The 17,676-nt window shown below is 40.4% G+C and overlaps 2 protein-coding genes and 1 long non-coding RNA gene across 6 annotated transcripts in view; 2 read left to right on the top strand and 1 right to left on the bottom strand.

Annotated features, from left to right (window-relative positions):
- Window positions 1–2,394: 2,394 nt before the first annotated feature.
- FXN (frataxin) lies at window positions 2,395–14,442 on the top strand. Of its 4 annotated transcripts, XR_013943741.1 has the most exons (7): window positions 2,395–2,750; window positions 3,849–3,931; window positions 5,320–5,440; window positions 8,916–9,013; window positions 9,422–9,530; window positions 11,661–11,743; window positions 12,339–14,442. XR_013943741.1 is itself a non-coding variant. In XM_080574316.1 (6 exons), the coding sequence occupies exons 1-5, from the start codon at window positions 2,622–2,624 to the stop codon at window positions 9,528–9,530; spliced, it is 540 nt and encodes a 179-aa protein (XP_080430442.1). In that variant the 5' UTR covers window positions 2,395–2,621; the 3' UTR covers window positions 12,339–12,475. The 4 variants fall into 4 exon arrangements, 3 of the variants coding, with proteins under 3 accessions (XP_080430442.1, XP_080430443.1, XP_080430441.1); XM_080574316.1 differs by lacking the exon at window positions 11,661–11,743 and having other exon boundaries at window positions 12,339–12,475; XM_080574317.1 differs by lacking the exons at window positions 9,422–9,530; window positions 11,661–11,743; window positions 12,339–14,442 and adding an exon at window positions 9,576–9,871.
- Window positions 13,440–16,865, bottom strand: LOC308185771. The gene is made up of 2 exons (XR_013943742.1): window positions 16,727–16,865; window positions 13,440–16,506 (listed from the first exon to the last, which is right to left on the bottom strand). It is a non-coding gene; the product is annotated as an uncharacterized lncRNA (long non-coding RNA).
- The window catches only part of TJP2 (tight junction protein 2), a 65,720-nt gene continuing 64,784 nt past the window's right edge, over window positions 16,741–17,676 (top strand). The window contains exon 1 of the mRNA XM_080574289.1: window positions 16,741–17,550. The gene's annotated coding sequence lies outside the window, so the exon portion shown is untranslated. The remainder of the gene's footprint in view (window positions 17,551–17,676) is intronic.

Here is a 17,676-nt window from a genome sequence, read left to right as displayed (position 1 = left end):
TCTGTGGTTGCACGGAGGTGGAAGAGGGATTACAGCAAAGCAATGTTAATGATCAATAACTTGGAATCCATTTCTTTCTCTTAACACATGAAATGGTGTAAAACTTTAAACATCAAAGATTACAAAAGGCTTTTAGGATGTGTATGTTTAATGCCTGGGTATCTGATTTCTCTTCATTTTGCATTGGTAGTACTTTGATAAAAAATCAAAGACGTTTATCTATGAAGAGGATATGGCAATACGTGTCAAGTAAAAATAAAATATGTACAGATGGCATAGGCATAAATAGTCAGCTCCCTGGGGTATTAAATTGATATATTGGACTATTTATCCAGGTCTAAACAGATGGAACTCACCACGGGGAGCAAAATTTGAAGAATGAGGGCACAAACATGGTGCAGTGCTATCTGAATGCTCTGGCCCTGTAAACTGCCCAGAAAGAAAAAGCACTGGTTGATGCCTGCTTATTGATACATAGAGAATAACTCCAGATACGTGTATTTGATGCTGTAACTTAATCATATAGTATTCAGAGACTGAGCTTTGCCTTTACCAGTAGCGTTGAACAGTCATCCTCAGTTATTAAAAAAAGAGTACTTTGTGTCCTTGCACTAGAATTCAGCAGTTTGAAAACACTAACTCCTATCCCCTGTTTTCCTGTTGCCTTTCCTTACGCTTCAGGTAAGTTCATTTCATATAACTCGATATTACTTGCCCAAACCCAGAACGCTAGACAGTGATAAAGGTCATATAAAAGAGGTCATACACTCCAGCTATACTACACAGAGGACATTTGCTGACCCCTTTTTGCCAGGGTGCATGCAGTAGCTCACAGAAAGACACTGACTCTTTGCAGACTAAAGGCACAAGGCCTGACCCTGCAGCCAGTTTGCATTTGGAAATGCTTGGCGGGTGTTTTATGCCAGCCTAAAAAGGTACTGGTAGCAACGTGCTGTGGTATGAACGTTAATCTAAGGAACAAGGATCATGACAAAAAACATAATGAATCATTGCAAAAATCACATTCTTCGTACCCTTTAGAAGTTGTGGAAACAATTGTCTCTGGTAGTAGTGCACTGTGAAGTTCATTAACGTGAACATTGTTATCAATTTCTTGAGTTTTGAGAGTGAGATTGCTAATAATGAAGATAATGCTCCATCTACTCTAATTTATTGACTTGTTATTAACTTAGAAACAAGAGATGGGCATTTCCTACTGAGAGTTGCATATGACTCTCATGCATATCACCATTAAAGAGAAATCACTGAAACTACCTGGAAACCACCAGAAAATGTTTTATAGAAATGGCAAACTATATAGGATGCTGTATAGGAATGGCAAAGTGTAAGCAAACACTATCTTTTACTAAAACAAACAAACAAAAGCGTTCTTCCAGCTGCTTTACCCTCTCCCCACCAACGTATGAAAAAGGAACTGTTTATTTTACTAACGTATTTTTTTGACTGATAAAAGCTATTTCTCCCTGCAAGCCTTATCTCAACATTTAGACCACTATAGCTGCAAAAACACAACTAGTTTCTTCCAGTAGCGATAAGCATGTGGGATCAGTCTTCAAGGAACAAGAGAGCATCTTGTGTCTAGATGACATATAAAAACTTCAGTGGCGGAATGCAACAAGGACGCAGGCCCCCATACAGTCTGAGGGAAGGCACTGGCAACTAAACAGCACTCAGGACACTGCTGGAAAGAGACGGGGTGGCAGAGCTAAGTTACTTGGTTTGGTAAAACCACTTTTAACTACACGCTTCAAAGTCTCAGTTGAAATTTGCACAACCTACTTGAATTCTCTGGGTTTTTGGCTTAAAGTGAAAGACAAAACAAAACAAAAAAGCAGCTAAGTTTTGCTGAAAAAGCTGACGGCTTATTTCCTAAAGCATTGCGAGGTGCCAGCTGTTTACTCGAGTGAGAGTTTAGACATGTAAAAATGCAGCACACAGTAATCAAACAGTAGTACTTGTACATTTTATGTATTTATGATTTTACTTGCAATCTGTTGCATCTTACAGTCCTGTTCTGCGGAAGGATCTGAAGTGAAATTTTTCTGTGTTCTCACAGATTTATTTATTTTTTAATAAACTTTCACATCAGAGTTAATTTTTACCCCTCATCTCCCTGGTGAGTCTTTTTTTTTTTTTTTTTTTTTAATGCAAGTAACAATAAAAGACGCCTAGCTGCGACTCCTGGCAGCCTCGCACATCGTTAACAACGCAATATAATCGGCAACAAAATAACTAAACAGGAAATTGACCAGCCCTTCTGCCCCTTTCTGAAGCAGACCGACAGCTCTCCTCAGACGTGCCGCCAAACACACGCCGGCTGTGGCACACAGCGTGCTTCATTTCCCCTTCACGGGACAACGGGTAACGTTTTTTTCGCACGTATCTCTCATTTCAGACTGTTCTGCCGGGCCTGCGGCCCGAGCCGGGGCAGCCCCTCGGGGCGGCCGGGCCCAGCCGCGCTGCTCCCCGCGGCGCCGGCGGAGGGCGGTAGCGGCCCCGCGGCCTCCCGTTCGCCGCCGCCGGGCCGAGCCGTGCCGAGCCGAGCCGGGCCGGGCCGTGCTGGCTCCTCCCCGGCCGCTTCCTCAGCGAACGGCGGCGGCATGTGGAGGCCGGGGGCGGCCGGCGCCGTGCGGGCGGCTCGGCGGGCGGCGGCGCGGCGGCGGAGCGCAGGCCCCGGGGGCGCCCCGCTGGAGGGGGCCGCCGCCGCCGCCGCCGTCCGGGGCCGGGCGGTGAGTGCGAGGCCGGCAGGGAGCCAGGGGACGGAGCGGGGCGGCCTCGGGCCTGCCGCGCACCCGGGGGGGGCTCCTCCGGCCCGGCGGGTTTGGAGCCCGAGGTGCCCGAGTGCGGCTCATGGGCGGGCGCGGGGAGCGGCGGCGCGGCTCGGCTCGGCTCGGCTCGGCTCGGCCGCGGCGTCCGAGGTGGGTGTCCTCGTACGGAGGGGTGCCGGGGTGCTGTGCCTCCGGGTGCAGGAAGAGCTTCATCATCAGCCGCTCAGGGCGTTGTGGTGGTCGGCAAAGCCCTGCGCGTGCACGTGGAAAGGCAGCAGGAGTGCTGTCCTAACCGTTCAGCCGAAAACACGCACCGTCGTGGCGTGGGCGGGGAAGCAAAGGGCAGGCATGCCGCCTGCATTTCTTGGCAGGTAGCACGGGTGCTCCCGCGAGCGTGTTGCACTTGGGGATCAGCGTTACTCACACCCGCGTTGATGTGTGCCTTCCTCAGCCTCAGCGGGGCTGCCCGTCGCTCTCCTTTTGTCTCAGGTTGCCCACACGTTGACCCAGCTTTTCTGTCATTTTGATCTGTATTAATCTCCTTTAAACGCGAGAGAAATTATAAATGAATCAGCTTGTTGCAGAGAAGAGATCTGGAATATGGCAAGTGGTGAAAGTCAGCTCTTAACGTCCGTAAGCGAGGAGCGCTCGGGGCTCCTGTGCATTTCATTTGGATGTGCTGGTGGCTGCTGGCAGGGGGACACAGGGTGCTGACAGTGAAGCGTCCGAGTAGTTGATGCGTGTAGAAATCCTGGCCTAAACCAGTTGTCTGAGCCTCCTCTGTAATTCTGTGTTATAGCGATAGAAAATAGATATTTTAAAATTAATTTTTTTCTCACTAGCTTGTAACAGAAAACAAGGATATTATAGATTGGCTCAGTCATCCAGGGACTAAAGCTGCATAATTCTTTCTGTATTAGCTCTGTAATACAGAATGTAAATATTTTACTTGAGGATGGCAAGGTCTTCCAACCTATTTAATTTGTGTGACCAGTATGTAACTCATAATCTTCATATTTTAACTTTTAATTCCTTTTTACTTACACATATTTTCAACAGCAGTTACAATGTGCTTCAGAGCTGAAGAGGAGGACTGTTCAGTTTATGAATATAAGAAATGCAGGAACTCTGAATGACAGAAGGTAAATTTTATTCTGAGAATATTCTGAGATATTATTATTCATATGAAAATACTGCCTTTGCATTTTAAAACAATTGTAGACATGGTGCGGCTATCAAATTAATATAATGTTGATATGGTGATTCACGGGAAAAGTATAGTTCTAGGGAAGATCATTTTGTGTGAGTTTGGGAAGGAAACAACTCCTGTACCTGAAGGTGGGTGTCTAGCACCATTTCGTGTATGTCAGGGAACATGAAATTTGTGCCTTTCACAGGCAGGACGTGACACGGTACCCATGAGAGACTTCTCCCTGTACAGTGCTGCAGTTGGAGGCCCAGTGAAGTATTGTGCAGATGTCTAGAGTGGCGCTTACCATTAAGTACCTGAATTGCATCCTGACTCAGTACATGAGTCCTGCCTAATCCTAAGGCCTTCTGTTCTCCAGAACTTTGGGTATTTCTGTGGTATCCCTGACATAAGTGGTGTGGAGTGTGTTTTGGTAATTGACTAATAAGAAACGTTTTTAAAGAGTACATTCTACATCAGGTGAAAGATACCGAGTCCCCATAGATCACAGTAACTGCTGTTTTGCCGTATCTCTTAGCAAAACAAATGATTTCACCAAATTGTCTGTTAACAGAGATACCAACTACAAACTCAGTTAAAAGTTGACGCTGCTACAGATAGAAAACCTTAGGTGATTTGATTGCATTTCTAGACTGCTCCCACTAACTTTTTTTTACTGACTTAAAGAGGATAACAGAAGCGGTTTCATAAGTGTTGTAAGCCTTATGTAATGGCTACAAGGGTGTTTTGAGACGCTGAAGAAGAAGTTAATTGTAAAAGCATTAGTTCCTGTGTACATTTTAAATGATATCCAGTTACTGGGCTGCATTGGTAACTCCACGGGAGAAATCAAATGCTGCATGTAGATGTGACATTTGACATTGATGTTCCTAAATCTCTGCTTGTAGCTACATTTGGTTCCTTATAGTCAAATTACTTGTGCTTCTAAACAGGAGGGTCTTGTGTCTATCCATAGAGTTTCAAACAGTAACTATGGCTTAGTTCTTACAGAAAGTCCTTTTATGAAGATGCCTTATTTTGACACCTAACTCTATCTTCCTAATATTCAGAGGTCACTAAAAAAAGAAGTACACGGTCTTTAATTGGAGTTCTCTACTACCCAAATATTAAAATTCCACCTCCATTTATAAGGTGTGTTGTTACCTACCTACATCACCTTAAGAAAATTAACTACTTGTTTAATGTGATTGTTTCGTGGTTTCTGTGTCCTCCAGGGACACAGTCTTGGTATTTTTTATTATATGAAAATTCTGAAAATGCAAAATTATATGAAAAAGTCCATGTTTTCCTCCTAATTATATGATTGTATGTTGTTTATAGCTCTTTAGATGAGACCACTTACGAAAAACTGGCTGAAGAAACACTGGACTCCTTAGCAGATTTCTTTGAGGACCTAACAGATAAGCCTTTTACCCCAGAAGATTACGATGTCTCTTTAGGGGTATGTTCTAAAGATTCTGTTAATACTTTTAATTACTGTAGATTTTTTTCTTTGAAAGAGAATTTTAAACTAGTCACCTTAGGGACAGAACTTAAAAAGTATTTCTTTTACAGCTTTACTGCTAAAAATACGCCTCTTTTACTGACTATTTTGGTAAGAAGTGACATGCAGTTATCTGATTTGACGATTTAAAATGTTTAGTCTGTAGGGAAAGGCATAGTATAGAATAATGACTGAGCCCAAGAGGAGATAGAAACTGATTTCTGATTCGACAGTGTCCTCTACATTTTTCTAAACTTACATTGACTTCTGGAATCAGCAACCTGTTCCCTCAAGGTAGATGCTAGGGCAGGCCTATGTGGCATAGTATGTGTAAGTCATGTTACTGGTAGAGCAGTTTCATTGATGGCCATGAGTACTGAGAGGGAGCATGTGCCTTCAACAGCCATGACAGATTATGTTTTATCTGGCGCTGATGAAGATTGAGCCTGTGGTGGAGAGGAGCAACAGAGGATGTCTCAACAGGTTGTTGCAAAACTGAGAAGTGAGCGTGCACAGGGAATAGGCTCCGGTCACATGAGACGCTGGGTGTCTGATAGCCTGATAGTTGGAGCCTTTAATAGGTCACCCACTCAAATTGCTTTACAAAGTGACAGATCAGAAATGGCCATTGTATTTCTTTAAGGAGTTTATTAGTTTTATATAAAATTCCTGAAATGGGTTGTATCGTACAGTCTTACACATGACTTCGAGGAAACTGCATTTCTCCCTACACCACTGTCTGCAGCATAGGTCTTTCCATAAAGCTTTTTTTAATTATTATTTTGCATAACTGCTGCGCCCTGTTCATATCTTACCATTTGGAGATTGCTTTCTTCCAGCTCTGTCAGTTAAGGTTTTATGCTCAGGACATTGAACCAGATGGTTTGGGTTGTACAGGGGTTGGGGGAAAACAAACAAACAAACAAAAAAAACCACAACTGTAGTTTTTAGACCTTCTCCTTTGTAACTTTGTGTCATCATAAAGTTTATTATTTATTTTTCATAGCTAAGATAAAAAGTAACGTGTTGTTAGTTAGATCCTGTTCTTGCACTTAGCAAATATTATTCCTTGCTTTAATCGAATGTGTAGTAACATTATGTCTAATTGCTTTTCTGGTGAATAACAATGAATTGTTTAACCATTACTATTCAGTATATTTCAGCATATTATCATCTATTATACTGATTTAAAGAGCTTAAGACAAACATTAGCAAAAAGATTATCATTAACCTCTTTAGTATTTTTAAACAGTTTGTTATCTGAAGGTTATGAATTCTTTTCTGCCATAATTTTATCTCCAGGCACTGCAGAGTGTTTTGTGCTTGACATTGACTCCGTCTGAGGCTCTAAAGAGTTGTTTGTACATCCATCCTAACTTTTACGTGTACCCCTTTGTTGCACAGACTGTACGATGACATACTGCCTTGAAAGTTTCTGTTCAGAGCTAAGGGTTAAATAGTGCCAGGTTTACCGAGGATAATTCCAGACAAACAGGGCTAGTGCTGCAGCAAGCCACAAGGTGGCGAACGCGGTGAAGGTCTTCCTATACCTATGAGTTCTTAATAAACTTCATTTCTTCACAAGTTATATATTCATGTCCAGGAGGAGAAAAAAAAAAAGTCTCTTTTAAGGAATATATACATTTTACCAGCAGCCCCAAAACTTTCATATGATAGTAAAAAACACATGCGGTAGAATTTCTTAAAATATGATCAAAGTATCTTGCATTTAAAGTTCCTAACAGCTCAAGTTGTCCTTTCTAGTATTTCAAAAGTACTGCCACATGTATGGTTAAAAGTTTTAAAAACCCAGCACTAGAAGTTAACCTTTACTTAATTTGCAATGACAGAGCAACAGTATTCTGCCACAGCTGACACGTAATGTAAGTGATGATATAAAATTTTGTTAACTCTTTGGAAACCAGTTTATTTTCAGTGCTTTTGTAGCATACAGCGTAACATCATGCTGAATACTTATATATGGCACTAAGGAACGCACAGAAGAATACTGACACCTTTACATCTGTATTCAGGGCACAACATGCTCTTACTCTGCTGTCTATCTACAGATCTAAGACTGATGATATATAGAAGAGATTGAACTGATGACAACCAGAGAAGTAGGCTCTTCTTGCCCTTCTAAACCAATTCCGAATTAACATAACCAGCAAGGCAACCTGATGGCAGTATTAATCAGGGATGTCTTTATTTATATTTTATTGCTCACAGCTGTAAATCTATAATCTAGCAGTACAAGTAAGAGCGTGGAGACTGGAGTAAAGAAAAGTCAGACCTTGAGAGTATTATTTCATTGCTGGTAAACCTCGAGATATGTCAGAAATCAGTAACATTGAATTACTTTGTAAGAGAAGGGGGCTCTAAGCTGCTGCACCGGCTACAAAGTAAGATTGTAGGCAGTCACAAATGAAAATGTTTTTTCCCACAATTAAGTGTTTTTACATAGGTAATAGCCTTAGTAGCGACAGTAGCTCTATTAATATATTCTAAGGTGTGAAAAATATGGATGCACCGAAGAAGCTTTTTTGTGCTATAGCGCGTGATGTGTTTGAGGAGCTGTAGATTAAATATGGCTAAGCTATTAACTGAATCATAAAATTATGTTCTGCAGGGATGCCATTTTTAACCAGCATAAATTCAAATCATCTGTAGGTTAACTCGGGTCCAAATGTTGTTACTCTTTTATGCTCCTTCGGACAGAAACATTTTTGTCAGCTGCTTTTCAGAACACACTTGTGAAAATGTCAGAGAAATACGAATCATGTTGTCACTAAGAAATGTGAGTAAGATAGAGAACAGAAATGCTTACTAGGATAATGGTCTGAAGCTGGCATAACTAAAACAAAACAGACCTGGAGTTTAGAAGTGGAACATTTTTTAGGTATGATTCAGGATCTAGGCACTTCATCAGAATTACTGGAGAAAGAGTTGTGTTTATTCACTTGGAAACTGTTACAGTTACTTAAAGAAAAGTTAGGTAAAAGCGGATGGATCAGGAATTTAGTCTCGACAGATAAATCTTCTTGATTTGGAACCACACCAGTTCATGGGTAGAAAAAGTTGGGTTTGAGTGATGTTTTAGTCACTGCAAAATAAACTACCAGTTTCAAGATGACAGGTCAAAGCTCAAGAGTATTATTTAAGTAGTGCTATTGTGAATGGTGCAAACACACTAAATCAAACTAACCAGAAGTTTTAAAGTCTAGGTCAGGCTCGAAGATATGCAGGTTGTCTGAGGTATTGTCACACATTGTTGATTCATAACAATCATTCTTCCAAGCTGTTACTGTTTGGAAAATAGTTGGGAATGTGATACAGATGTGTAAGTTTCTGTTTACAAACTGCAGATCATGTAACTCTTGTCAAGTAACAGGATACAAACTTAAATTTTTCACTATTTTCTTTGTGATTTAAGAGTGGAGTTTTAACAGTTAAATTAGGTGGAGACATGGGAACATATGTAATCAATAAACAAACACCAAACCGGCAGATTTGGCTGTCCTCACCCACTAGGTAAGTTATGTGTAAGGTATGTAACATCTGAAGACTGAGTAGAAATGTTCTTCCCTTTTTTCTTAGCTTTGCATGGATTATGTAATGCCATAAATAGCTCTTTTCTCCAGTATATACTCAAAACATGATTTAATCTAAATGTTCACTAAGATTTTGTTACTGAGGTGTGGGGCATGGTGTAGTATACTGATATGCCCAAATCCAGGAAATGCTTAACAGAATTTTCATACTCTGTTCCAGTCCAAAGCCACTATCTACAGGAATATAGGCTACTCAGGAAAAATAATAATAATAATAATAATAAAAAATAAAAAACAACACAGCCATGATTAAAAAGGAAAACAAAAACTTCTGTTGGAAAAAGAAATGATGATGTTATAATCTAAACTACTCTTTGTATTTAAACAGGGTGGCTCCTTCCGCTTCAAGCTTGTGGGATTTCCTGCTTTATATGTTTATGTGCTCACCCACTAGTTGTTTTTGTCAAGCTCCTGCACTTCATGGAAGCCTTGGCTAGGTGTGCCCTCTGCCTTCTCTAATGCTATGTTTTGATCCATTGTAGGTTTTCTGGTTGGTTTCACCTGCCGGGGCAGCCAGATATGTGGGAAAATATTGAAGCTGATTCCCCCTTCAAAAACTAATGTGTCCTCTGCCACTGTCCCAAGGAGAGAACTGAGGGAGTCAGTCACCGTTACTGGTGAAGGAACCAGCTAGCTGGAAAATATGAGCACACCCAGTAACTACGCAGGCATACTTCTTGAAGGCTGTTCATAAAGAATGTAGTAATTGCAAAACCGGGAATGGTTTTGCAGTAGTAAAATGTCGTAGTAGGGTTTGCATGGGGAAAAAAAAAAAGAAGCTCAAGGGAATTTAAGATTTCAAGAGAATCTATTTTAATAGATAAAAAATTTACCTAAAGAAAATTTTAATTTCACTTTAGGGTAATTAAGTACTGATTGGTGCACGTTTTATTAGTCATTTTTCTCTACTGTTAACCTCCTCTCCAGTCCCAGAATCCTTTTTTGTTAAAAATAATGTATTTAACAGGTATGTGACTTTTTAAGGCACTGGCCTAGCAAGCGTATCATTCAGACAAATGCGGGCTGTGTGTCACTCATTCATTCCATATATTTTGCAACAAACAATTCCTGAATCTGGATTCTGCTTAAGAGGACTTTCGGGTCCCTGACACAAAGTTTTCAACCATTTATGGAAACCAAAATTCAGAGAGTTCTGTGAGCAAAGATGTACAAGCACCAGAATAGAGTATTTGTGAATGAATATGTGTTAAAGCGCTAGTATCTTTGGTTGTTCCATTGGTGAATAAAAATACATGCAAGAAACTTGAAAATTTTCTGATGGTGTTTTTCAGCATCTGTTGTGAAAAATGATTCACCAACGAGCATTCCATTTTGTGCTTGCTTAACTGGTAATACAGTAAACAGTAGTGTTTCTTGAAATACGATCACACGTTCACTTATTTCCTAACCTCTGAAAATACATGTTGCAACTCCAGCAAATACTGTACGATCTGGAGTGACGTACGGCTAAAATGCAATATACTAGGAGGGGGAAGAAGCAAACGTTACTCTTAGTGATCACTTGCAGTTGATATTATAATTGTGAAATTTGTACAGTGAATGGAGAATTTTGAGTCTTTGAGAATGTATCCCAAGGGAGACAAATTCTGAAGATATGAGAAATATTTTTTTTGTATCCTTTTGACCTTCTGTTTGCTATCATGTATCATACATGCAGATGAACTTGAGTTTCCATAGCTTAATTTAGTTGACAAATTAAAAAAAAAAAAAGATGCCTCTGTAACTTACCAGCAGTGCAACTGCAGTAATTTCTTTTAGCTCCCTTGACTGCAATGAATTTTGAACCTTAATAATGCCTTAAGGTGATATTTTGGTTCTTCTGTCTTATTTTTTTTAAATGTATGCAGACTTTCCCTGAGAGAGAAATTAATACTTAGCCTTTGAAGGCATTTATTAGTGCTCACAAGATCATTAAATGATAAATGTAAATGAAAAAATTGCATTTCTACAGAATTTTGAAGAGTCAGAGAACTGTGGAGGTGTTTCATATGTCGACCTTATCACTAATACTTACTAAGTAACATTTAAAAATAGTTCAAATGACCGATTTTTTTTCTTTGCCTTCGTTGATTCAACGGTTTGTCTTAGCCTGGTTTTCGTGAATGGCTGCATCCCATTCCGTTGCTCTCTGGCTGTAGGGCAGTATAAACATATACTTGTTCTGCAAAGACAAGTGAGAAATGCGTGGTAAAGTGACTGGAGCACGTAATCCCAATTCAGAACAGTTCCCAGTTCACGTACAGCAAGTGAGACATCAGTGGAAGTCATTCTGATTTCTGTTTGCATCTGTGACTTCATAGTTTGGTTAGTGGTCTGAAAGTTCGTCATTTAAATACGGTGAATAACTCAGGGTATTTGAGGTTCAGGTTAGTGTTTATGTTTGTAGAGAATCTGCAGATTGTCCTCGTGTACGTGTAGTCTGTCTTCTTAGCAAACCTTGTATGCAGTCATCTGAGTTCCAAGGCATTTTGTCCTATCAGTTTAAGTTCAAGGATAAGAGTGATGTTTATCCCTGCTGAACATTCCATTCCTTTCTCTTTTCTTAGCTTCTGTAGCTGATGTTAACAGTAGTGAGCACCTGTCAGTCATTGCTCCTGTTTCAGATGTGGAGAATTAGGTGGATACAAAGGTCTGTAATGCAACCCAGGTGTTCAAGTTATTTCCTGATGTTTAATGTAAGGCTGAAGAACCAAGCCAAAAACTATATGATAGCATAGAGGAAAACAGAATTTTCATGTAAATCTCCCACATGGCAATGTATGTGCTTTCGGATGGTAAATTCTTTTATTGCATCCAAAAAGAAAGTGAGATTGGTGGTATGTGTTCTGCTGTGTTTAGAATATCTGCACATAACTCTGCTGTATCAGCTAATCAACAGCATTAATTCAGCCTCACACAAATATCCTTTGTAATAATTGTGTGCAAGAAGATTATGTGGGCGAGGGAAGAAGGGGGGTAAGGCAGGAAAGTGGGGAGATGTGTGCCAAAAGCAAGAAGGAAAGGAGCATGTGTCTGCTTGTCAATATTGAAAGATCGTGTCACCTTTCAGATACATCTGTTAAATGGCTCAGGCAGGTCTGGCCTTTGCTGCTCCGCTTCCCCACACAAATCCTTCTCCACTCTATTTCCTTGTCCTGGGCACTTTCTGGGTTACGTTATAAGTACATGCTTCCAGCAGCTCTCCATGAATAATCTGTACTTACAGCATGTGTTTTGCTTTCTAGTGGGCCCAAGCGCTATGACTGGACTGGACGGAATTGGGTGTATTCTCATGATAGAGTATCCCTTCATGAACTACTATCAAAAGAGTTTTCAACAGCATTAAAAACTAAATTGGATTTGTCCTGCTTAATATATTCTGGAAAAGAAGATACTTGATGATATTCTACCTCATGGAACTTTAAAGACTTTAAGCACAAGCCCTTCCTTGTTCTCTGAGTACCTGAGCTTACTGTTTTTCCTGACATCACCATGTTGTGCAGCAATATGAAAATAATACATTTTTCTCAAGTGCTCAGCATTTGTGTTTCTGTGTCAGTGCTTGAATCTATGCCCATGGTTGAACACATGGTTGAGGTCTCCCTTCCTGTCACTGCATTTCTTACTTTCTTACCGCAGAAGCTGTGGATTCTTACTGTCTGTAGTTTTGCATGGACTGGCCTGCCTGGTGAGTTCTGACAAGCGTACAAGTGTCAAACTTTTTTGTTGAGACATTAGCCCAAAACCAAGAAATGCCTCTGAATTACAATGATGTAAGCTGTGGTACTTTGATGCGTTGAAGTAAAAGTTGCTGCTATTGATGGGATTTTAATGTTACTGCAGGTAAATAAGGCATAGGAGTCGAATTGAATGTGTCATAAAGGAAATGACTGTGACAGATGGAAACTTTTCATTTTGTGTGATGGATGTAATTTTTTTCTCAGTATTGCAGAACTTGCTCTTTTCTCCAAATTCTCATTTCTTTTATGTTGGGATATTTTTCTGAGCTAAACTTAAAACTATCAACAGGTCTGTATGGTTGTAAGCATCATATGAACTCAAAAAGGCTGGTGTGTAATGTTTAAGCTGTGCAGCAATCTTTCTGCAAATACTTTATTCTCTTACTGTGAATTTCTCTTCCTGTTTTTACTCTCCACAGAGTAAAAAGATGTAATTTATTGCCTGTTTTTTAGTTAAGGTAAATGGAGATCCTTTCATGATAGCAAAAATTGCACCACTGCATTTCTTAGGTGAGTGGGCTTGGATTATCTTTTTTAACCATTATATGAGACTTCCCTTAATACCATGTTCATGCAGAAACATTTCCCTTTGGGTTTTCAGATAGGTTTTTAAAAAAAGAAAGAGATAATGAAATAAATTATTATACTCCAGATCTTACACCAAAAAGTTTTAAAAACGTTGAACCACAAGAACACTAACACTTGCACTGCTGTATTGAGTATCCGTATTATTGCCACTGATTATTCTTGAATTGCCTATGAAATGGGAGCACAAAGTTGTTGTCTGATTCTTGAGATAACTTATACCATATTGTAAACATATTTTTATCATGGGGTGAAAAGATGTTCACTGCAAATTACTTTTCTTAGTGGTTCCTCTGACACTTCTGATTAGTTTGTCATGATTCTCTGGCTAGCTGGAATTATTACAGGTGCGATTAATTCCGCTACAGAAGAACAATAGCTAGATAGCATCATTGTCCAGTACTTATATTTAAAATATATGTTGTTACTAGCTATTTCCCACTGTTAATTATAGAATACCATTTCCTTGGAACCAGATCATGATTAAGTGCGCAAACTGTGATCATGTTAATTGTGCAAACTGTTACATGTTTTTCAATCAAAATTTTACATGGTCACTATTATCTGAAATATATACTCTACTGGATGAAGTAAATAAAATGACTAGGAAGTAATGTAGGAATAAAAGAGGCTTTTTTTTTTCCCCTCAAATGAAAGCTAAAGACAGAACATGTTTTTGCTGTTTTGAATTTAGAACAGTAAAAATAATTTACAGCACATGGAAAACAATAGTATTCCAATCAGTCTCCTAGTAACTGAGAAAGTTACTTAGATACATCTGGATAGATGTTAATTATCTGATACTAGAATCAAGGATACTTCCTCTTGCTTCTTTCTTTGCATGATCATATATAACTTGTGTAATTATTTTTTCCTATTGACTATTCCAAAAATTATTTCAAGAAATTTGCATGCAATTGATTCATTAACATGCATCTGATTCATATTTTGGGGTTCATTCTCTGTGCCTTTTCATCTGGCACAGTTGTTCACACCAAAATAAAATTGCATGTAGAGTTCTGAATTCATTGTGTAAAGTTTGATTTCCCACTATGACAATAAAGACCGCGGTCGGGCGTATTGTGCTGCTGGATTATTTGTGTTTCTTAAAGCGCTTACGGCAAAGATTCTATTCAGAATTTGGCCAGCCAGGGTGGGTTTTTAAGAGCACTCCAACCTTCATGTTTGAAGTGCCTTCCCTTTCATCCACAATGCTACTGCTATTTAGGCAAACAATTTCCTGGTTTTAGCTAGCTGAGTAACAGTTGGATTTATTCCAACTGGGGAAGATGAATAGCATCAGCTTGTTAGAATGAGGGTTTTTTTATCCCCATACACAAAATGAATCGTAAGACATGATTCATTTGTGCTCTAATACTTGCATGAAATCCTAAGTAAGGATGAGGACTCCGTCAGTCACCATGCTTGTGCAGTGGAGGCACAGGAGGAGTTCAGATCCTGGTGACAGACTTCATATTGCCCCAAGACAAATAGGGCTTCTGTACTATTTTTTGCTTCTGTAACTTACTTGTAGTAGCAGATTGCTCCACAGTTACAAACCTGACAGACATCATGTCAATTGCTTCCTGCTTCACTCCTCTGGAAATAGCTGAAGGAAAATCCTCTGATACTCACTATGAACGGTTAATATCAGTAAGAATTGGTGTATTACTGGTGGCTTTTTCCCCACAAGACAGTTGCTCTGTCTTCAGTGAATGAAAGCACAGAGTGCTTTTGAAAGATGAATATTGACATCTGAAACCATACTCGATACTCAGAGAAAGTGAGGCGTGTTGTTCTTTTTTAAGGTACATCTGAGTTTTCACCAATACCTAATTGCCCTTTTGTGCAGTCAGTGATTGTGTTTGTCTGCTTCTGTCCTGCAGCTCCAAAGTCCCAGCATTTCTAACCTTGCTAAAATTGTTTCCTGTGTGCCAAGGAGTTCTTTGGAAATCTTGATAGATACATGTAGTTCAGCTAAGCTTACAGCAACTGCTCCCCATCTGTGGTGGTCATGAAATGCTACATGTGTTCAGCAGGAGTTACGTGCCTAAGTGCTTGTCTGGTGTTTTTTGGTTCATTTTCCTTTCTGCTTGTGGTAATTCTTAAGCAATGGTATCTCTTCCTTGCAAGGTTGTTCCATATGACAAAATCAGCCTGTCTTGTTTCCTTAAAATTCCCTAAGTCCTTTAGCAGCTTCAGTAAACGGGATTTATTGACCGGTCTCGAAGAGCTGATAGCTGAGTAAGGGTAGGGGAATTGCAGGGAGTGTTTGATTACTTTTGGTTTCTGGTTAATGGTTGAACTCTGTGATTGTGGTAACCAGTTCTGGAATGTGTGGGAGTCTTGCAGGAGTGAGTCCTTGGAAGGAAGGCAGAAGCTTGCCAAAATACCTGGAAGAACATTCAAAATAAAAAAGGAAGCATGGGAGGAGCAGAAGAAAAGGCTATCAGGAAGAGATTAACTGTGCACATTGGCTGACGTTGGTGGCAGGGCAGCGAAGAGACCAGAGGCAAGCGGCATCATGTTGTGGCACCTTAGGGGATGATATTTTAATTTCACGCTGCACACCACTACTTACAAGTGTAACCAATCAAGCAGATGTTCCAGTCCATGTTGCTATTGAGGCTTTTTATTTAACTCCTGTTTAAAGATAAGAAAATGTTGTCTAGAGTTATGTTCCTTTCTATCCCAAATTGTCTTTTATGTAAACTGTACTCTTGGCCATCGTAAAACAAAGGCGAGATTCATGACCTCTACCAAAGGAGACAGGCATTGGAGACTGTTTTCCTGGGGGAAGAATAAACAGAGCTATGAACAAACACAGTTTTTCAAACAGTTATTAATTACAAACCTTTTTTTGGAGTTCAGCTTAAGGAACGACAGACACAGTTTAGATGAGGAAACAATACATGTTTAAAACAGGCCATATAGTGTCGTTGCTGCCCTCTCCAATTTGCTGAATTTTTAAAAATTGTGTCATGGTAGTTATGCTACGTGGTCAGTATTACAATGAGTACTTTTGTAAACACTGTTAGTTTCCAGATGTATATTCTTGTACAAGCTGCCGGTGTTCTCTACTGTCCTACTAAAAAAAAAAAAAAAAAAAAGGAATACATTAAGTATGATAATATTATTACTCCTCTTCAGAACATTTCAGAGCCATTAACTAAGTATCATAAAGCCACTGTTAGAAAAGCGTCTTCAGAAAAGGAAAACATTTATAGAACTAACAAATGAAGTTTTTTAAACATTCATTAAGGAAGTAGACACCGAGCACAGCGTAAACCAAATAGTCTGACACATACCTGGATGTCAGACTAAGTTTCCACTCCTTAAGCCTCGATTCGGGTTGCTTGAACACAATGTTGTAGTACTTACTGATCCCAGATCCTCTCGATAGCTGACAGAAAACATCAAGTTACTGAAGTCCCTTTTTCTAATTATATTTTTTTTTTCCGTTTAGGGCGTTTAGACTGGAACAGTCAAAGACTACAGCATGCGCATGCATGTTAATTATTAACTGTAGCTACAAGCAGGACTTTTCAAAATAACATTTGAACACAGTCTGGTATTTGGTATCAATAAACTGGGCTCTTTCTGCTCGCTGGGCCTGCTTCCAAAGTCCAGCGCCTTCACGAAGAGCACTGTTTGCCTTCTTTATCTTGGTTTCTGTATGAGGCATGCTGCACAAACATGCCGTTCACCTGCTTAACGAGGAAGAAACTAGGTCGGAACTAAGAATGCTTTGGGAATCTGGAATATTTAGCAACTAGAAAAACCATCTGCCCTTTCTCAAGGGCAGCTAACGCGAAGCCAGAGGAGCTCCGAGCAGGTTTTGTTCCTCAGATCTGACACTGAGGGAGAGCACGGCTTAACTTTGGAGAAGCTGGCGTGGGGTTCAACCGCGGCAGAGGGCAGATAAGGAATTCTTTGTGACATTTCGTGCTGCACAATGGAGAAGAAACACGACTCCGAAGAATCCAGTTAGGGCTGTTCGGTCTTGCCTTCCTCGTTCCCGCTGCAGGAGGACAGCAGCGATCGCAGAAAGCCGATACCGGGGGCACTGCAGGACCCGCAGGGTGACGAGCGCCGCCGGGGGACCTCCGCCGGGGCTCTCCCGGGACAAAAGGCAAGGAGGACGCTCAGAGCCACGCGCGGTGGGGCGGCCGCGCCGCCTCCTCGCACGGCTCCCTCAGAGGCCACCGAGCCGGGGAAGTTCGCGGGGCCGAGGGGGGGCGCGGCGAGAGGCCGGGGG

Source organism: Anser brachyrhynchus (genome assembly GCF_964034855.1).
Source record: "Anser brachyrhynchus genome assembly, chromosome: Z".
Taxonomy (NCBI): Eukaryota; Metazoa; Chordata; class Aves; order Anseriformes; family Anatidae; genus Anser; species Anser brachyrhynchus.
This window is presented reverse-complemented; position numbering and strand designations above follow the sequence as displayed.

Excerpts from the sequence above, each read along its gene's own strand:
- FXN (XM_080574315.1), top strand. The coding sequence starts at position 2,622 with ATGTGGAGGCCGGGGGCGGCCGGCGCCGTGCGGGCGGCTCGGCGGGCG. Across the intron at positions 5,441-8,915 it reads ATTACGATGTCTCTTTAGGG|AGTGGAGTTTTAACAGTTAA; the intron begins GTATGTTCTAAA and ends TTGTGATTTAAG. Across the intron at positions 9,014-12,338 it reads TGGCTGTCCTCACCCACTAG|TGGGCCCAAGCGCTATGACT; the intron begins GTAAGTTATGTG and ends TTTGCTTTCTAG.